A 21,858-nucleotide genomic window follows, 5' to 3' on the forward strand; every position below is an offset into this window, starting at 1 on the left:
GTCTCGTCCTGGGTATAATTAAGACTGTAGGTAAGCTAGCGTTGCACTGTGTCTCCTTAATTCCTTCTGTCTTTATTTTATTATCTTTCCTTCTTCCTTGGTTATTTTGGTCCTGTAAATAGTAGGAATAAATATAGTAGCATTTTCAAACCTTTGTGCCTTTGTCTTCCTCTTCTTCACATCCGTGTCGTCTTTGTGATTTCTCCATTGGGCACCTGTGGCACGATTTGGCCAACGTTTATGAATCGGGTTAGTCTTGGTAATAGTTCGTGCCGTGGTTGCTAAACACAGCTCGGCAATCAATTAACATCTGTCCACGGTACGAACGGGGCTGTGCACCGGCCTTTCCGGAGGTCGCGGTACGGCGTCAGGGACCACGTCGGTCAGCAATAAACAAGGGGTCTAATCCCCCCTCAAAGGGGAACCATAGGTCGACGTTGGGTTCCGCAACACTATTTTGGGGGAGGGGTGGGGGTCAAACCTGGACTCACTTTGACCCCCGGTACACCCCCCTTAGACTCAGATTTTTTTTTTTTAAATGCCGTGAACAAACTTTAGTCACAACACAAGAAATATCATTTTTGCCAAATTTGGTCGCAATCCCATCAGCAGTTTCAGAGAAGAAGTTGCAAGTGTTTAAGGACGGACGTCATGACAGACGACGAGCCATCACATAAGCTCCCCTGAACTTCCTTCCAGGTGAGCTAAAAATGAAACCTTGTACAAACGATAAACAAGAATACTTTAATAAAAATCGTTACATTTTCAAACGAAATCAACAATTTAAAACAAGAACGGCACTCCTCGAATCCATCCATAACGTTTTGAGATATTGTTGCTATATATCGGTTTTAACCCGAGATCACTCAATGGTGAAGAATGACTTGGAAAAATTCTCGGATCTGGATCCGGATCTTCACCGAAATCTAATCTATTCCTTCTTGCCACACACCCAGTCTGTCCACCAAATTTCGTCTGAATATGTCTGCATCCTTTTGAGATCTTGCTTGATCATAGACAGACAGACAAGCATACAAGGGTGAAAACATAACCTCTGTCCACCTTCAGTGGTACAGGTAACAATACAGTAATGAAATCGGTTTCTCCACAGAAACCACTTACATATGTATGTATAACATAACATGTATGTATGTATAACATAACATTACATCGGTCTTTTCCTAGAGTTTTTTTTTCTGCTAAACTCGTCAATGATCTTTGAGAAGTCAAGTCCTCTCAGTATTACACTCTGGATGTTCATGATTGAAAGACTATTATGACGATCTTGTCCCATTCGGTCCCTGACTTCATCCTTGATACTTTTTCGTTTCGTGAAGGGCTTCTTACCCTCACCACTGAGATTCGTTACCATCATCGACAGATATATCCGAAGAGCTATTTCAATGTTAGGAAATGTTTGGGTCAGGGCATGTGCATGGAGGAATTGGTGCACTCTCAGTTCTACTGACTTAATTGGTTTGTGCAAGGTTTTCTTTCCTGCGGCTTGCTTGATCTTATGAGGAGAGAGAGTGAGAGAGAGGCGCACACACACACACACACACACACACACACACACACACACACACACACACACACACACACACACACACACACACACACACACACACACATGAACGCTAACAGGTATCCAAACTTATTGATTTCCTTGTATGTTTCAAGATGCTGTTTCAAGGCACTGATTAGATGATTATATTGATGACAAGGAACACCTCAGTCTTGAATCCCTCCTAGGGTGACAGCACAGTGGCTGACGTGATTACAATCAATCTTGATTACAATGATAATCCACCCCTGCATGGCCCCCCGTCCACCCCATCGCCCCCCTCATTCACTAGGACCCCGGGCAACCGCCCTTCTCCCGCAAACAAAAACAACAACAACGAAGATAAAGCATAAACAACAAAGGTAATGCTAACAACAATTATAATGCATAACAACGAAGGTAACCCTAACAACACCTATAATGCATAACAACAAAAGTAACACAAACGACAACTATAACGCATCACAACAAACATAACCCTAACAACAAAGCACACAACAAAGGTAACCCTAACAAAGCACATAACAAAGATAACCCTAACAACAAAGAAAACCCCAACAGCAAAGCACATAACAACAAAGATAACACCTAACAACAAAGATAACCCTAACAACAAAGGGCATAACAACAAAGATACCCCTAACACGAAAGCACATAACAACAAAGATAACCCTAACAACAAAGTGCATAACAACAAAGATAACCCTAACAACAAAGTGCATAGCAACAAAGATAACCCTAACAACAAAGGTAACCCTAACAAAGCACATAACAACAAAGATAACACTAACAACAAAGGTAACCCTAACAAAGCACATAACAACAAAGATAACACTAACAACAAAGCACATAACAACAAAGATAACCCCAACAACAAAGTGCATAACAACAAAGATAACCCTAACAAAGCACATAACAACAAAGATAACCCCAACAACAAAGCGCATAACAAAGATAACCACAACAACAAAGCACATAACAAAGGTAACCCTAACAACAAAGCGCATAACAACAAAGATAGCCCTAACAACGAAGCGCATAACAAGGATAACCCTAACAACAAAGATAACCCTAACAATAAAGCGCATAACAACAAAGATAACTAACAATAAAGATAATGCACTACCTGATAAACTTTTTTATTTGGGTTTTACATTTTTATTACAACTTTAAACCTTTCGGGCAAACTTCAAAAACCAAGGAAAAAGTCGGGCATCCATGACTAATTTATAACTCAATGATTTCTCTGTTCGTGTGTTTCAAATAACCTAATGTTGGTTTATTTATTACTCCCCTTCTGGTTTCATCAGAGGGGACTATAGGTTTGCTTTCCGTCTGTAAGTCTGTCTGTCTGAACCCCTTGTGGTTTCCAGACTTCCCCTCTTCCCATTTCCCTTTAACATATTCAAGTGAAAATTGGTACATGGCTTTATTATAATAAGTTAGAGAACATGTTTGAGTATCGGGACATTACCCCAATTTTTCATGGAGTTACGCCCTTTTTCAACTTAGAAAATGTCACATATTATACATGGGTGTATATACATGGGTCACTGGGACAGTTTTCAGCTGCTCTGACTCCACCCCACTGCTTTACACCCATTGGCTGGACAGGTGGCCTGACTCCACCCCAATGAAGCAGCACAGATCGACAGGTCTCAGGCCTTTGGCCTGCTTGTTAGTCCATGGCCCAGTGCAATTGGAATGATCCCAGGTGTATAACTACAATGTAATATTTATGCACATAAGCTGTATGCATATTTTAGTTTCATGGATGTACATCGGGTTATTTTTATTATTTTTGACACTAACGCGACATTATACACCGTCCAAATAAAGGGATGTGTTTACTGATATTGACCTGAAATTTGGTAGGGGACATGTATTGCAAAGCAATTGTCTTGTTTATTTGAACGAAAGTTAAACTGGACAATTTTGAGCCCAAATATTTGAATTTTCTCCTCCCTAGTGCTTGGTCTACACCTGCAAACCTCCTGGATCCTCTTTCCCATAGCCAATGAATTGCACACCTTCATCTGCTGTTAAACACAGTGCATCCTTTTCTGTCTTGGTTGCATCCAACATGTGTTTAAGAATTCCATTTTTGCAAGTGTTTCATTCTCAACTTTCGAAACAGCACAGGCCAGGAAACACCAGGAACTCGTTCTTTTGTGGGTCATCTTGTATGGTCTCCTTGTTTTGGTACTCGTGGTCCTAAATGCTGAGATTCTTTGCTGTCAGTCCTGTAATCAGATGTCAGAAAATAAAATCATAATAACATGCAACAACACGTCCCATAATCACACTTCCTCTTCAACGGCACACACATTGATGAATCGTCCTGCCTGTTAAACACTGGGATGATTTATAACTGGGTCAGGATTCAAACCCAGGCTAGATAGCTCAGAGGTTAATGTGCAGACCCTCTTCTGAAATGAGACCGATACATAAATCAGCCGTGTTGAACTCCCAGAGATTTAGCGTATTTGCCTTACCCATATATCATGCCTTACCCATATATCATGCCTTACCCATATATCTTGCCTTACCCATATATCATGCCTTACCCATATATCATGCCTTACCCATATATCTTGCCTTACCCATATATCTTGCCTTACCCATATATCTTGCCTCACCCATATATCTTGCCTTACCCATATATCTTGCCTTACCCATATATCTTGCCTCACCCATATATCTTGCCTTACCCATATATCTTGCCTCACCCATGTATCTTGCCTTACCCATATATCTTGCCTTACCCATAAATCTTTCCTTACCCATATATCTTGCCTTACCCATATATCTTGCCTTACCCATATATCTTTCCTTACCCATATATCTTGCCTTACCCATATATCTTGCCTCACCCATATATCTTGCCTTACCCATATATCTTGCCTTACCCATATATCTTGCCTCACCCATATATCTTGCCTTACCCATATATCTTGCCTTACCCATATATCTTGCCTCACCCATATATCTTGCCTTACCCATATATCTTGCCTTACCCATATATCTTGCCTTACCCATATATCTTGCCTCACCCATATATCTTGCCTTACCCATATATCTTGCCTTACCCATATATCTTGCCTTACCCATATATCTTGCCTTACCCATATATCTTGCCTTACCCATATATCTTGCCTTACCCATATATCTTGCCTTACCCATATATCTTGCCTTACCCATGTATCTTGCCTTACCCATGTATCTTGCCTTACCCATATATCTTTCCTTACCCATATATCTTGCCTCACCCATGTATCTTTCCTCACCCATATATCTTGCCTTGGCTCTTGCTCGCTCCTCTGCGTCAAAATACCACACCGTGATGGCGTATCTGTTAAAGGTACGCAATACATGTCGTGAACATAAAAGGTAACTCGGAGGTTTAAAATTGTTACTTAATGGCACACTAACAGATTTGACTTTTTGAATCACATAAAAGTGGAGTGGACTTCAGATCTCCTTCGTAAAATAAAAGGCAAACTTTTTGTGATTGCATATCTGGTGCAGGTGTGCTGTGGCCTGCACTGTCTTACCTGGTGACATAAGCTGGTTGTACTTCATGGGGGTTCCGGCGGTCGGACCAGAATAGCAGAAGTCGATCGAAGTGCGGTTCAATATTAGCTACCTGATTCCTTCCCTCGGGAAATATCCGTAGCAATCCTCCATGCTGCCGAGCAAGAATCACATCGTCATTATTTACACAACTCGCTGTCATTTTCAAACTTTGCAATATAAATGTCAATCACAACTGCTTATGCTCCTAAATTCGTTCTGACTTTTGACTCCACTCACTCACTCGTTGCGATCCCACCTCACACTCACCCTGCTGTCCCAGCCATAGTTGAGGTAGTATATGCAGGTGATGCAACGACCATCTCCATTGGGGTTGTCAACGTGGCGGACATAACCCGAGCCATTGCCAGGATAACAGGCCACCATGGCCTGTGGTTAGGAAGTTGTTAACAAGAGGTACTGCTACAAAGACATTTCCGTTAAGTCATTGCAATAACAGGTAATGTTTGGTTCAATCAATAAATCCACGTACCATACTCTTTACTGTGTTAGTGCTGCCAAAGCAGTCTTTTAATCAAGGGTTAAGCAAGGATTAATCAAGGGTTAATCAAGGGTTAAGCAAGGGTTAATCAAGGATTAAGCAAGGGTTACACAAGGGTTAATCAAGGGTTAAACAAGGGTTCAGCAAGGGTTAAGCAAGGGTTACACAAGGGTTAATCAAGGATTAAGCAAGGGTTAGTCAAGGGTTAATCAAGGGTAAAGCAAGGGTTACACAAGGGTTAATCAAGGGTTAAACAAGGGTTCAGCAAGGGTTAAGCAAGGGTTACACAAGGGTTAATCAAGGGTTAAGCAAGGGTTAATCAAGGGTAAAGCAAGGGTTAGTCAAGGGTTAATCAAGGGTAAAGCAAGGGTTAATCAAGGGTTAAGCAAGGGTTACACAAGGGTTAATCAAGGGTTAAACAAGGGTTCAGCAAGGGTTAAGTCCTACAGTCAGGCAGAGTGGGAATTTGCATATAGTTGGTCATGTGTGAAAACTGGGTCACACAGATATACTCCCAAGGCTTTACAAAATTTGAACTTGAGCATCATTTATTAGGTCTTCTCAACTCGATTCTCGAAGAGATGAACTTGTAAAATGGGTCGTGATGTCTGTCCGTCTGTCAAAAAACTTTTTGCTATTTTTGCTACTCCTCCCTTATCACCCGTCTGATTGTTCTGAAACTTCACACATGAATACAACACAGTATCCCGCACAATCGGCTAGGCTTCGATTTTTCGATTTCAGATGATGGGGGCTCTTAGGGGAGATAAGGGGGAGGGTTACCCCCCCTGAAACATCGGATCCCAACTTATCCCTTATTTACCAACCAATTGCTCTGAAACCCGATACAACCCTTCTACTTGATGGTCCACAGGATCGCTCGGTCTTCGATTTTTCGATTTTATAGCAGAGGGGGCCTCCATCCAAGGGGATCAGGTGGGCTCCCAGGAGGATCCCACAAAATCAGCAGAGGTCTGAACTACAACCTCAAGAGATAACCGTCAGCCCACTCGGGGCTATTTTTTATTTATTGTCATGTCAAATGTACTGGGAACTGACTGTTGCCAAAACAAATGGAAAGGGCTCGTCAGTGCGTTGTATTGCTATGCTGGGAATTAGCACCGCTTTCTTTGATCCTGCAATCAGGAAAAATAATGTAGAAATCAGCAAATGATTCTTTAGTCGAAATAATGTGAAAATGACGATTAAAACAGGATCTGAACGAGAATGGCACTCGGTAGAGTGCATACCTTTACTTTATTGTGGCTCAACAGTTTACTGTTGTATCCCATTGATTGGCCAGATCTGAATCCAGATCTGAACCAAAATCTAACCGGCTTGTTTGTGTTACCCAAATCATCCACCAAGTTTTGTCCTAACTCGTCCACAATTGTTGACATGTCATGCTATATATCGTTTTTGGCTCTATTTCTTAATGGTGAATAATGACTTGGGAATTTTTTTAAATTCCAGTACCCAGATCCTCATCCGTATCCTGACCAACAATGTGTATTGCTGTCCTCAGTCAGTCACCTACATACACAAATAATTCAGAACGATTGCTTCAAAACTGTGGACAAACAATTATATGACAAACAAACAGACGCTACAGACCAACATACTTCGTGAAATACTTTGCCAAACTAGATGGTATTCATAGAATACTTACCCTGCGCAGTCAACTTGGTGCGAGCCAACTCTTCTGTTTTTGAAGGTTTTGTTTTCTTTGATCCAATATGGCTGCTGGACCACGTGAGCGATTACTTCATACATTTATATTCTCTAATATAATTGTTGCGTAGATCACGCTCAATACATTTCAAACTGATCAGACTAAGCATTGTCCCTGTCGAATTATGACGTCATAATGAAGGCACCAATGACGTCATCGTTAACAACACTTATTCCCCATGTGGAGTTTTTTTTACAATGAGCCACGCTTCAACTTTTTCCATGGAGCAGTTTTGGAGATGAAGAGGTGCAACATTTTTCGGTTTTTCCAAGAGAGTGCACGTACCACGTGATTTATGACGTCATAATTGTCATTATAATATTCTACAGGAGGAGGCGATCCTATGGTGAAAATTTCGTGTCAATCAGATCAAGAATTGCAGGGAAATTTTTTTCCATACTGATCGAATCGAGCGTTGTATTTATCGGATTATGACGCCATAATTAAGGTACCGATGACATCATCATTAACATACACTACTCACAATAAGTTAGGGATATTGGCAGGTTCTTCGGTGTGGTTGATTTTGTGTATTAATTATGTTGAAAAAAGTTGTTGGTCCTAATTCTATGGTTATTAATGTGTGAAAAAACACAGCATTCTTGATTTCAATACCGTAACCCTAACCCTAACCCCTATAAAAAACATAAACTCACTCCCACAATATCCCTAACTCATTGTGAGTAGTGTATCTTATTCCCCATGGGGAGTACCTGACAACGCACCATGTTTCAATTTTGTCCATGGAGCGGTTTTGGAGATGTAGAGGTGCAATATTTTTCGATCTTTCCAAGAACCTGGAAATTGAAGAGCAGCGACTTAGAGCCAGTTGGAGCAGTGAGAACGATAAATAAGAACCTCACGGAGATCTGAAAAAACATCCCTGGGAATATTACTACACGCTAACTATGCTTGGAGACTGTCCGGGGCTCGGTGACGATCCTGAAAAGAGTCCTCGGAACAAAAATATGAAAATAAGAAATCTTCACAACTTGGTCCATGAATCGTGATCCTATACCGAAATGGAGGCGGATACTTTCATTCCGGGGATGGTTCCGTTCCACCTAAACCGCGCAACTGGAGATCACAACGGACGCATCTCCTTTTAGTAATAGAAGATGGACGACGATGGAAACAAAGTCATGATTTTCGACAGTTTGGTGTTGCTATTCTCGTAACTTGCTGTGAATGAGTTGTTAAATGCATCGCTCGTGTAAAAAGAAAGTTTGTTGCACGTTGCTTTAACAATGCAGCTTATAACTAGAACGGCACTCGGTAGAGAGCACACCTCCACCAGGTGAACAGTTTACGTTTTGTATCCCATTGATAGGTCGTTTCTGGATCCAGACCTGAACCAAAATTGAACCGGCTTGTTCTTGTCACCAAAACAATTTATGCACCGACGTTTTGTCAGAACTCGTCCTTAACTTTTTGAGACATCCTGCTATATATCGTTTTTGGCCCCATCTCTCAATGGTGAAGAATCACTTAAATTCTTCCATCTAGATCCAGATCTTCACCAAAATTGAATCGAATCGTCCTTGTCACACACAACCTGTCCAACAAGTTCCGTCCAAATCCACCCACAACTTTTTGAGATATCCTGCTATGTATCGTTTGTGGCCCTATCTCTAAATGGTGATGGATCACTTAGAAAATTAAATAATTCTCATATCCGAATCCATATTCAGATCTTCACCAAAATCGAATCGTCCTGGTCAGACACCCAACGTGTCCACCAAGTTTCGTCCAAATCCATCCACAACTTTTTGAGCTATCCTGCTATGTATCGTTTTTGGCCCGATCTCCCAATGGTGAAGAATCACTTTAAAATTTCTAGTAGCCGGATCCGAATCCGGATCTTCACCAAAATCTAAATAATTTCGTCCTTGTCACATACGCTACATCTCTGCCAAATTTCGTCCGAATCCGTCCACAACTTTTTGAGATGTCTTGTTCACAGACAAATAAACAAACAGACAGACAGGGGTGAAAACATAACCTCCATCCACCTTTGGTGGCGGAGGTAATAATCCACCTTTCATAATGTAAAAAGAGAGCAAGTTCCCCTGCTGCTTAAGATAGATAAGAATGCGAAAGTTTCTGCCCGGTTGATCCCCCGTTTTCTTCCTCGGTTACCCGAGATTGATGAGTTGATAACAAAGATGGCTCGCGCTGTTATATACATTGGCTGAAGTGAAGGAAGCAGGCTGGTACCCGATTATTGCGATGAAACGCCTGATGTTTCCTGAAATTGCAAGGAACAGTTCAATATTTTCACAAGGTGGTTTGTCAACAGCTACCAACAACTACACGAGGAATGAGGTGGTGCCAGGTATTACCGGTGAAACCCTCACAATGGCCTGGAAAGATGTGCTGATATGCTGTAATCTAAGGCTGGAGCAATGTGAGTCACCACCACCGTGGGGGAAAAACACCTCTCTTTTGAATAGTTGAAAACCTGAAAAGGTGTGTTGGTACCCTTTTTACAAGTTGCCCCTCATCCTAAACTTTTGATGATGTTCCTACAAACCCGATATCTGTTCCTTTACAAGGAACTACAATGCAGAAGGGGGAACTTCAACGTCGGCCCATAAAAGCCTGTGCTTGTGCTCTATCTATCATTTTAAAACGCTGAGCATCAAGTAAAGAATTAGCCCGGTGTTGGCTTCGCGGTTAGGGTGCGGCTTGGGATCCTAGGATCCTGGGTTCGAATCGCTGAATTAACACGAGGGGAGTTGACTCAGCCTGTCATCCTTCCGAAGTCGGAAAATTGAGTACCAGTTCACTGGTAATTCCCTGCGTGTCGGAAGAGGCGACCAACAGGGTTGGCGGCAGGAAGGGCATCCGGCCATAAAACAATTCCTCAAAAAGGGGACCGAGGTGTCCCCAAAAAGGCCAAAATGGCATCGAAAGGTGGTTCGTCAAGTAAGGAATTGCACCACGTGCCTTTTTTTAAGTCTTTGGTACGACTCGGGTGGGGTTCGAACCACTGACCTCCCAGACTAAGAGCGGACGCTTTAACCATGATACCACCAAATCTGGTTGAGAAGAGTACATCGCTACTTTGAAGAACATTGGGGTGCCAAATGGGTGCTTCTTCAGGTAGACCAGGTCAGGTCAAATGGCACCGTGGGATGTTTTGATGTCCAACCAATGTCGGTAGATGGGACACCATGTACTTGATGTCCCTCCGAAGGAGGGCGTACTTAGCGATGCATCACCAGCGAGACAGTTTATAGTTCAAACAATCAACAATCGTTTGAAACAGTTTCCAGATATGATATGGAATCAAACCTACATTAGGCACCTCAAAGGTGAGTACACTACCGTTAACCTATCCTATAGCTCAGTTCTTCTGCATCCCTCCCTCCTCGTCCGTGATTAAACTGCTTTTGAAAACGAAACTGATGAATGTTTTTTTTTTGACTCTTTTTTCCCTCTTTCTGTGAACTTTCCATTCCCTTTTCTGCCTTTATCTGTTTTTGCCAGTAGATACATATACTTTTTGTATTTAGGTTTGTGGAGGAACTGAAAGGTGGAGTGGGATATCAACATACTGAGGATAAGACAGATGGGGAGAGGTTTACGGTGATGCCTTTTGGGGAACTTCCAGTATACGGACAAGTTTAGTGAAAGGTGAAAATGATCATGGGTAGCTGTGGAGGACGCAATGAGATGAGCAGCCAGTTGGGGATTTTGCTAGGAGGTGCAGGGATACAGAGGCATGGGAAGGTGATTCCAGAGGTTGGATAAAAGGATAACAATTAAATGAAGGTGAACACCAAAGTGAATGGAAAAATGGCCAAAAATATTGTAATTAGCCACCTGCCTTAGCTTCATGTGATATGCTGAAATTGTGCGAAGGCTTGGACCTCACTGCTTCCAAAGAGGCGAGCTGATGAAATACAGGAGCCCTGACCCACAGACGAGAGACATACTCCATTTTACTGTGCACGGTGGCTTAGTAAGCCTTGAAGGCTCGGGAATGAGTGTTTTGGATCGCATTGCTGCACGTGACGGTGCTTCTCAGGTGGGTTATAATCGTGAGCAGGTGTCAGAAGGTGGAGCGAAGTCCTCCCAGGGCCTAAATTGTCTTCATCTCGTTACTATAGGATCATACTTTGAGGACCCATGTTGTAATGTTTTCTTCTCATATCGTTGTTGCAGCAGCTCTTTTAAGGATTGTCACTGACCACCGGATGGACATCTTCCAGGTGGTGGTGGTTGGTATGCAGCCTATGGCTGCTTAGCCACATCATTTTCTGGGGGTGCGGCCATGCCACTGATGAAATGCTCCCTATTAGCAGAACACTGATACTCATTTTGCTAACCTCGGAAGGCTAACCCCAAACCTCGGCTAACCCCAAACTTAGGTCCTTAAGATCCCAATGTAGCCACCTTAACCGTTAAACCAACCCCAGGCTTTTCCAGGTGGTATTCAGTGAGACAGTGGCATTCCTTAAAAGAGGGAAATGAAATTAATGTCCAAGTGCAGACACTGGTACCTTAATTTAATTTCCCCCGTTTATTAGGCCAACGCGCGTGGTGCGCGTGGGGTTTGAGTACCAGTTCACTGGTAATTCCCTGTTTGTCGTTAAAGGCGGCAAAAAGGGTTGGCGTCAGGAAGGGCATCCGGCCGTAAAACATTGCTTCAAAAAGGGGACCAAAAAAACAACAACAACCACGGTCCCCGAAAAAGGCCAACCCCCGCTTGTGGGGAAAAATGGCCTCTAAAGGTGGTTTTTAAAAATTTTATTAGGCCAACGTCGCTGGTTACTGATGCCCCGATTGCCCATTACGTCTGGTTTTTGTATCCGGGCACTATGTCCCGTCACAATCCCCGAGCGTCCATGTTCACTCTTGATGGGACGCTCAGGTGGTATACATGAGCACTGACCACATCCTCTCGATTCGTGTTTCCATGACTTCTCTGGGGTTGGGATGTTAAATATTTTGCTTTGTAGCCGCCTTCGATTGCGCATCGATCTTGTAACAACCACTTTTCTTGCTCATCGGTGGTTGTACGAGTACATGCTTAACATCTCCTTCTTGCATTCCCTTGGCCAAGATCATTTTTGCAGGTCAAGATCTCGTGAACGTAAATTTCCAAGATGACATTGTATAACCTCGGACCTTGTGGAACCTGGGGAAAACCAGGATGCATTGGGACGTTCCCTCGAGCTAGGCCATTGACCCAAAGGCGACACGTTGGCATGACTTTCATAATAACGTTGTAAGTGTCAAACTCTTTACAAACCCTAACCTAACCTAAACTTTACAAACCCTAACTTTCCCGAACGCTAACCCTAACCTAAACTTTACAAACCCTAACTTTCCCGAACCCTAACCCTAACCTAAACTTTACAAACCCTAACTTTCCCGAACCCTAACCCTAACCTAAACTTTACAAACCCTAACTTTCCCGAACCCTAACCCTAACCTAAACTTTACAAACCCTAACTTTCCTGAACCCCAACCCTAACCTAAACTTTACAAACCCTAACTTTCCCGAACCCCAACCCATCGTGACCTTTTGGGTGGTGCTCCACTCCACTGCACTGGTCTGTGTGTGTCTCTTTCCTCCCCTCCACACCACCTTCTCCTCTTCCCCTAAATGATCTGTTTTCGACATGCCCGACTGGTTGACATTGCCCAGATGAAAGGCGCGCAGTTGCCGCACGGCACGTACACACACTTAGTGAGTGTTGTGAACAGAATCCGTGGGGTTTTAACTACTTTGTTGTTGTGAGACGTTGAAGTGGTGTTCTTGGGAAGGGGATGTTGTGTTCTTGGGGTCCCATGTTCTTTACAATCACAAAAGCTGTCGTTTTGTGACTCAAAAACGCTAAATATACAATCATCGCTGAGGATGTATCTGTTGGAACCCATCTGTGGATCGGTCCCATCGGCCGATGGGTCTGCATTGTCATTTCTCGTGCATCCACAGATGGGTCAGACCCATCGGCCGATGGGATCGATCCACAGATGGGTTCCAACATATCCATTGAGTCAAGACCCTTTCATAATCAATATCGAATACGTAATACTATTATTATCTGGTCGTGCACAACGGATATGACGTCGGTGCGATGTTTACGTCGGGAGAGAGTCTCTGGGTTCATGTAAACAAAGAGGACAAACTACAAAGTGATAATGGACCAGCTTGAAGGTGAAGAAGAAGAGAGTTAGTATAGTTTTAAGGCAGGGGTCTTACAGCTGGAGAGTGGTTAATGCATGGAATGGTTTCCACGCGGAAAGGTAGTGGGGGCAGAGGGGGTGGATAAGTCGAAATGGTATTTGGATAGGTACCGGTACCTGCATGCATTGGAGATAGAGAGGTATTCTGTTATTGGTAGATCGGCTTATTTGTGAATGGGACCATACTGTGATTAGTGCAGCACAGGCATGGTGGGCCGAATGAACTCACCCTTTGCTAACGTTCCTTGTGTGCAACTGTCATGACATCACGCACTGTTTCAGATGCTAAAAACCAGGATCTGAAATCTTGTCCTTTAGCAATGTAAACTGCGTGCTGATCTTTTTTTAAAATCAGGATACAATATAACTCACACATATTGAAACCCGGGGTGTGCTAAGCAGTAAAGAAGGAGTTAGTTCTTTATTAACCAGACAACTTATTATTATTAATATTACCGAACTCCCTCGCTGCTGCTATCGGTGTGTGTGTGTGTGTGTGTGTGTGTGTGTGTGTGTGTGTGTGTGTGTGTGTGTGTGTGTGTGTGTGTGTGTGTGTATATCATTGGTTGTTATCTCCATTTGTGGGTCTCAGGAGGTGGAACACCAGAGTCCTGCCAGGACCCAAGTTATCCATCTCCTCTATAGAAAGGGATCCCCGTTCATGGACCAAGCTGTTCAACGTTTTCAGTTTTGATTCCAAGTTCTCTTTTCAGGATTGTCACTGAACCCGGATTGCCTCCAGTTGTAGTTCATTTGTGGTAATATTCCCGGGGATGGTTTTCACAATCTCAGTGAGATTCTTGTTCATCAATCCTGTTGTTCCAATTATCACTTGTACAATTTTAAAGCTCTTCAGCTTCCAAGATCTCTTGAGCTCATTTTTGAGGTCCTGGTATTTGATCATTTTCTTGATTTCTGCGTTGTTTCGGCCAAAATCGCTGGGTACTGATATCTCAATCATCAATGCTGTCTTTTCCTTTTTGTTCCTGAGCACAATGTCCGCACACAATGCTTTGGTTTCTATGTTCACGCTCGATGGAATCATCAGGTTGTACGTGAGCATGACGTCCTCATTACAATTTTTAAGCTCTTCAGCTTCCAAGATCTCTTGAGCTCATTTTTGAGGTCCTGGTATTTGTTCATTTTCTTGATTTCTGCGTTGTTTCGGCCAAAATCGCTGGGTACTGATATCTCAATCATCAATGCTGTCTTTTCCTTTTTGTTCCTGAGTACAATGTCCGGACGCAATGCTTTGTTTTCTATGTTCACGCTCGATGGAATCATCAGGTCGTACGTGAGCATGACGTCCTCATTTTCAATGATTGCCCTTAGTGCGTGTTTACATTATTTTTCTGGTACTGGGATGTTTACATTTTTGCTGATATTCCAATGAATCACTTTGCATACTTTATTGTGCTGTTGTGTGTAAAGTTGTTCTGATAATAGTTTTATCCCGAGAGCAGATGACTGGTACTTTCTGTTTCTGTCTTGCCTAATCTACACTTGTCTGTCTGGCGCAGTGCCACCATCTTTTTAAATCCATTGGTGTCGTGTCCTTGATCTTGGGCATTTATTATGATTCGTTCTCTGTCCCAGTCGAGCTGACCTCTTCTTAGCCATTCCAATGAGCTTTCTTTGTCTAACCCCACTCTGTCCAATTCTTTTTTGTATTTTCCTGCTCTTTTGTCATTCTCCCAGTTGTTGGTGTATATTTCTTGATCTTTCTTTTCATATACTTCTTTTGTCTTTTTGGAAAATGTTGGGCTGTATTTGTTGCTGTTTCATTTTCCTGTGCGGCATCTTCCATTTGCACCTGATTTTGGAAATTCTTTGCAAGGTGAGTTAGGTATGCTTTTTCTGGTTAATTTTGTTCATGTTTGTTTCCAAATTGCATCTGATAGACAGATAGCAATTCACATACTCAGGTCGTCCTACACTCGTTGATCTGTGCACCTGGTTGAGTTTCATCAGGCCACTCCCTCCCTCTCGTCTCGGCGGGTACATTCTCGGGATGCACTGATTTTTGCAAAATATTTTGTGGATGGTAAGGAGTTTTCTTGTTTTGATGTCTAACTTGTTGATTTCTAATTTGGCCCAGTTAATTTTTCCACAGCTATATTGGAACATTGGTACTGTGAGCTGGTTTATGGCTTTGATTTTGTTTCTTGGGGAGAGGTACAGTCACATGAAAAAGTAAGTACACCCCATGTAAAGTTTTGACTTTTTCAACATATTTCAACATACAGCTATTTGATCTTCATTTCAACAATATTGATAGATAAAGGTTATATAATATAACAAATATCATGAAACATTTACATTTTGTTGTCCATTGTATAATTTAAATACACATAAATGCAAATTTCGCATGTGGAAAAAGTAAGTACATCACTACTTCAAATACCTAAAATTAGAATCAGGTGCACCAGCTCAGGTGCAAATGATTAGAACATCGTCAGAGAGGATCTTGGAGGAATCTCAGACATTTAGTTTGGTTTGCTCTTTGTTGTTTAAGTGTACGGCGTCACCATGCCTAGATCAAAAGAGCTCTCTGAGGCCTTCAGAAAGAAGGTTATAGATGCCTACGAGTCTGGGAAGGGATTTAAAAAGATCTCCAAACAATTTGAAGTCAATCATTCGACTGTCCGGAAGATCATCTACAAGTGGAGAAGATTCCAAACAACTGCCAACTTGTTCAGGCCAGGACGCCCCAGCAAGTTCAGCCCGAGAGCAGACCGCAAGATGCTGAAATAAGTCTCGAAGAACCCCAGAATGTCATCACGGGACCTACAGGTAGCTCTTGCCACTGTTGATGTCAAAGTACACGAGTCTACCATTAGAAAGAGGCTGCACAATTTTGATCTTCATGGGAGGTGTGCCAGGAGGAAACCTTTGCTGTCCAGAAAGAACATCAGGGCAAGACTAAAGTTTGCCAATGAACACCTCGGCAAAGACCAGCACTTCTGGAACAATGTGCTCTGGACAGATGAGTCAGAGGTAGAGCTATTTGGCCACAGTACCAGAAGACATGTTTGGCGAAAACCAAAAGACAGCATTTGACCACAAGAACCTGATACCAACTGTAAAGCATGGTGGTGGAAATATTATGGTTTGGGGCAGCTTTGCTGCATCAGGGCCTGGGCAGCTCACCATCATAGAATCCACTATGAATTCTTCATTGTACCAGAGGGTGCTTGACGATAATGTGAGGCCATCTGTCGGAAAGTTGAAGCTCAACCGAAGGTGGACCTTGCAACATGACAAGGACCATGAACATGCCAGTAAATCCACCAAGGAATGGCTGAAAAGAAAGAAATGGAGGGTTCTGGAATGGCCAAGTCAAAGCCCGGATCTAAATCCCATCGAGATGTTGTGGGGAGATTTGAAACGAGCTGTGCATGCAATAAACCCCTCAAACATCGCACAGCTGAAAGAATTCTACATGGAGGAGTGGGCAAAAAATTCTCCCAGTCGATGTCAGAGACTCATAGACAGTTATAAGAAACGCCTACTTGAGGTTGTTTCTGAAAAAGGGGGCAATACCACCTATTAGAGCCAAGGGTGTACTTACTTTTTCCACAGAAGGAAATGGCATCTCTGTTAATTTTGTTGAATAAATTATTGCAAAGTCAATTTTTCATTGTTTTTTGTTCAATTAGATCACCTTTATCTGAAGATAGTTTAAATGAAGATCAAATATTGATATGTCCACATATGTTAAAAAGATAAAAAACATTTCATGGGGTGTACTTACTTTTTCCACATGCAAAATTTGCATTTATGTTTATTTAAATTATACAATGGACTACAAAATTTAAATGTTTCATGATATTTGTTATATTATATCACCTTTATCTATCAATATTGTTGAAATGAAGATCAAATAGCTGTATGTTGAAATGTGTTGAAAAAGTTTAAACTTTACATGGGGTGTACTTACTTTTTCACGTGACTGTATGTTTTCAGGATCAGCTTCGTTCTACGTCGGTATTCTTTGGTGATTGTTTGCACATTTGTTTGTGACATGTTTAGTGGCCCTCTTCTACTCCGAGGTATTTATGCCTCCGCCCACAAAGATGGCCAGAGGCATTATTTTTTCGGGTTGTCCATCTGTCTGTACGTAGGTCCGTCCGTGTGGGCTAAACCTCGTTTTTCTCAGCAACCACATGTCCAATTGAGACAAAAATTTCAGGGTAGGAGTGACACCCATGCAGAATGTTTTTATGATAATTGTGATGTCATATGTCATGTGGTATGGCAGCCATATTGAAATAAACGCAAATAATTAAAAAAATGTTTTTCAGAAACCGCTAAATGGAAAAATTTGAAACTTGGCAAATTGTCAAGTCCTCCCAATGGAGAACAAAAGCATGATAATGATGACATCATACATGAAGTGGTATACCAGCCAACATATACAGAGTTTATATTTTTAAGGTCATATGTCACGTGGTGTGGCAGCAATATTAGCTTGAAAGCCGATAATTAAAAAAATCCCTTCTCTGAAGCCGCTTCACCAATCGATGTGAAACTCATCATGGCTGGTGAAAATGTCATACCTGAAAACAGCTGAAGGGATTTATATCAAACTTGTTTATTTTTAAGACAGTGAACGAGGGCATCTACCCATTGTGGGACTAACTGACGAGGCCATCGACGAGCTGATGAGCTAACGAGGCTGCTGATGAGCTGACAGCACCACTGACGAGGCTGCTGATGAGCTGACAGCACCACTGACGAGGCTGCCGACGGGCTAATGAGGCAGCTGACGAGGCTGCTGACGGACTGACGAGAGCACGAGGAGGCCACCGAGGAGGATTTGGAGGCCGCCGACGTGGCCGAGGAGGATTTGGAGACCGCCGACTCGGCCGAGGAGGATTTGGAGACCGCCGATGCGGCCGAGGAGGATTTGGAGGCCGCCGACTCGGCCGAGGAGGATTTGGAGACCGCTGACAGTGACGAGGCTGCCGACGAGACTGAGGAGGTTGGAATTTGGTGATACCAGGTGGTTTTCCATTACCTTCCTTAACAGTTTGTTCGGGTAGGAATTTGGAATTTGTTCATGGTGCTCGTCTTCATGATCAGGCACTGTGGGATCTTTAACATCCACCAACTAATGCCGGTAGACAGGACGCCCGTTTAATGGTTAATAGTTTAATGTCCATGAGCAATAAGTTGGTTTTTTTTCCAACTCTTTATTTGCATATGCCAGCGAAGGTGGACAGAGGTTATCTTTTCACCCCTGTTTGTCTGTGAGCAGGATATCTTAAAAAGTTATGAATGGATTCGAACGAAACTTGGTGGACAGGTTGTGTGTGTGACAAGGACGAAAATATTAGATTTTGGTGCAATCCGAATCAGGATACTAGAATTTTTTTCAGTGATTCTTTACCATTCAGTGATAGGGTCAAAAATGATATATAGCAGGATATCTCAAAAAGTTATGGACGGATTCAAATTAAAGTCGGTTTCAATCCGAGATGACGAACTTTATTTTCCAATCTTTCCTCCTTCCAGCATCTGCAGGTAATCGATACCTTTTGAAACCCTTATCCCCATATGCAAAGGCACCTCCGTCATTCGTCACCGTTCTCCGTCACCTCCATCATTCAAAAGAGATTGGCTTAATGGTGACATGGTGTTGTAAACGTTACGACACAAAACTACCACCATCAATATTATTTCGTACTTGCGTCTTTGCGCACGCACATCTCCACAAATGAGCATCGGGCTGGGCGTGTGATGTGTACGTGTGCGTGACGTGTATGCGCGCATGAGTCCGTCATACCGGATGAATAAAAGAAAGAAGTAACGGACAAGAGGAAATAGCAAACGCACAAAGAAAAAACATGAAACAAACACAGGAAGCCGACAACGCAAGCGTCACAGTCCACGTGACTTTTGCTGTTGGCTTTGTGGTTCTCTCTAAAAAAAGAAAGAAGGAAAGAAGGGAGGGACGCTATTTTTGAAATACACAAAGTGAATATATACTGATCATCATCTCAACGACCTGGGATATGAACATATGGAAAGCGGAATCTGCACTCCCAACTGAAACTGATCGTCAACACAACAAGAGGAACCGTCGAGGGCTAGGTAGCGTGTAGTAGCAGTAGTAGTAGTAGTAGTAGTAGTAGTAGTAGTAGTAGTAGTAGTAGTATCAGTAGTAGTATCAGTCGTAGTAGTAGTATCAGTAGTAGTATCAGTCGTAGTAGTAGTAGTAGTAGTAGTAGTAGTATCAGTAGTAGTACTAGTATCAGTAGTAGTAGTTTCAGTAATAGTATCAGTAGTAGTAGTATCAGTAGTAGTAGTAGTAGTATCAGTAGTAGTAGTAGTAGTAGTATCAGTAATAGTATCAGTAGTAGTAGTAGTAGTAGTAGTAGTAGTAGTAGTAGTAGTATCAGTATATACAATTTCTTGATGGAATTATTTCATGAGAGGAAAGATTCGAGTCAAAGCATCAAAGGCTCCATCTTTAAAAACATGTCATACAACTTGACGTCATAATTATTTACGTACTCTGTTCTGCCCTTTAAGATTTTCCCTATGAGCTTGTGCCATATTTGGTGGTTTGACCCCAGTGTGATACCCTATAAGCATTTATCAAGTTCTTGCTTTGTAAAATATATTCGCAGCCACGCCCCCAGCCTTGTCCTCGGAAGCGGTGAAAAAATCTCAGGATTTCAAATCCTGGTTTTTAGCAACACAAACAATGGGGGACACAATGCGTGACGTCATGACAGTTGCACACAAGTTGGCGAATGAGGAGACAATTCGGCCCATCTTGCCTGTGCTGCACCAATCCCCGTATGGTCATCCATCCACACAAAAGACGACCTACCAATCAATATCAGAATACCTCTATCTCCAATGCATCCCGGTACCGGTACCTAGCCAAATCCCATTTAGCTCCAACATAGTGAGGACCCTTGGGCCAACAAACAGGAGGGGTGTACATGCCTTGGTGCGGCCGCCGATACGGCACCCCAGGCCTCCAACACAGCTCAAGATCAACCAGTCAGTTCGAGAGACCAAGAGTCCCAGCGAGGGGAAGCCGTCCTCGCCTCCCTCGATCCAGGCGACCTGGTCTCCGCGCACAGTCGGCGCACTGCTCAGCCCACCTGCGAGGCGTCCCGCTCCGAAACGTCCCGAGCCGTGAAGCCACGAAACCTCCTCCAGAACCCCTCGGCCCAAGTCTGCGCCGAGAAAGCCGTCCAGGACGCAGATGCCGAGCGTCCCCAGGTGCGGAATGACGCGGGAACGAGCCAACTGCTGGATCCAAAGCTCGGGCGCTGTTGTTCTCTCGGTCTCGGTCTCTATGGGCTCACTTTCGTTGACTTCCGACTCGAGGCTATTACATGGGAGCCCCGTTGCACTCGAGGGTAGAACACTCAAGGGTTCCCACGCACGCCATGACTGCATGGTCTCGCCTTGCGAGTCATCGCGACCCAGGATGGTCCACGAGATGACGTCACCACCGATCCCACCGGACAGGTCACACGGCTCGGATTGTCCTCTCGCGGGGTCCTCAGAACACCAACTTAGGTCGTCCCACGTGTGACTCTGGCTCCACTGACAGGACGGGTCTACTTGATTTCCAAACAAAGCGCAATCGGGTCTTGCGACTGGTAGGGTCGCATTATCAGGAGGGTCTGTTCGAGCCCAGGCAGCCATGCCTGTTTTGATGGTCGATTGGACCCAAACGCGCGGCAGGACAGAGCGGTGGGAGTCTTCAAGGGATGACCGCACGGCAATTGCAGAGGAGGAGCTTAACTTGAAGAGCCAGCGGAGCCACGCCCACTGATACACACACATACGAGCGAGCGGCCCACGCCCACTGCACGCCCATTCATAAATACACGTCATACAGGGTTAAATTCGAAAAACGTTGTGTTGATATTCCGTTTAAAGGAGTAACTAAGGTAACCAAACATTAGGAAACCTTCATCCAGCAGCATTACTTTACTTATGCTTTAACACAAATGTTTTCCAACCCAAACACCCTCAAACATTGCTGTTGTGTCGAATTATTAAATCCGCCACCAACGGTGGATGGAGGTTGTGTTTTCATCGCTGTCTGTTTGTATAACATCATGGCGATATATAACAAGCCATATATAACATGATATTTAAAAAAGTTATGGACGAGTTATGACTAAACCTGGTGGATGAGTTGGTTAAGTGACAATAACAAGCCGATTAGATTTTGGTTCAGGTCTAGATCTAGATCCGGTCTATCAGTCTAGATCCGGTCTATCAGTCTAGATCCGGTCTATCAGTCTAGAT

The 21,858-nt window shown here is 43.1% G+C and overlaps 1 protein-coding gene across 1 annotated transcript; it reads right to left on the reverse strand.

Moving 5' to 3' along the window:
- Window positions 1–730: 730 nt before the first annotated feature.
- Window positions 731–21,322, reverse strand: LOC137437830 (prolyl hydroxylase EGLN3). Its single transcript, XM_068132492.2, has 5 exons — window positions 20,533–21,322; window positions 5,408–5,527; window positions 5,119–5,252; window positions 4,852–4,916; window positions 731–3,807 (listed from the first exon to the last, which is right to left on the reverse strand). Exons 1-5 carry the CDS (start codon window positions 21,244–21,246, stop codon window positions 3,779–3,781), a joined length of 1,062 nt encoding a protein of 353 aa, XP_067988593.2. The 5' UTR covers window positions 21,247–21,322; the 3' UTR covers window positions 731–3,778.
- Window positions 21,323–21,858: the final 536 nt, after the last annotated feature.

Source organism: Myxine glutinosa, chromosome 12, assembly GCF_964187855.1.
Source record: "Myxine glutinosa chromosome 12, kmMyxGlut1.1, whole genome shotgun sequence".
NCBI classification, from domain to species: domain Eukaryota; kingdom Metazoa; phylum Chordata; class Myxini; order Myxiniformes; family Myxinidae; genus Myxine; species Myxine glutinosa.

Bases quoted from the DNA above. Each gene is read 5' to 3' on its own strand.
- LOC137437830 (XM_068132492.2), bottom strand. From the start codon at position 21,246: ATGGCTGCCTGGGCTCGAACAGACCCTCCTGATAATGCGACCCTACCA. The intron at 5,528-20,532 runs GCATGTACACCC...TCCTAACCACAG, and splicing joins GTATCGGCGGCCGCACCAAG to GCCATGGTGGCCTGTTATCC. The intron at 3,808-4,851 runs GTGAGGAAAGAT...ATCTGATTACAG, and splicing joins AGCCAAGGCAAGATATATGG to GACTGACAGCAAAGAATCTC.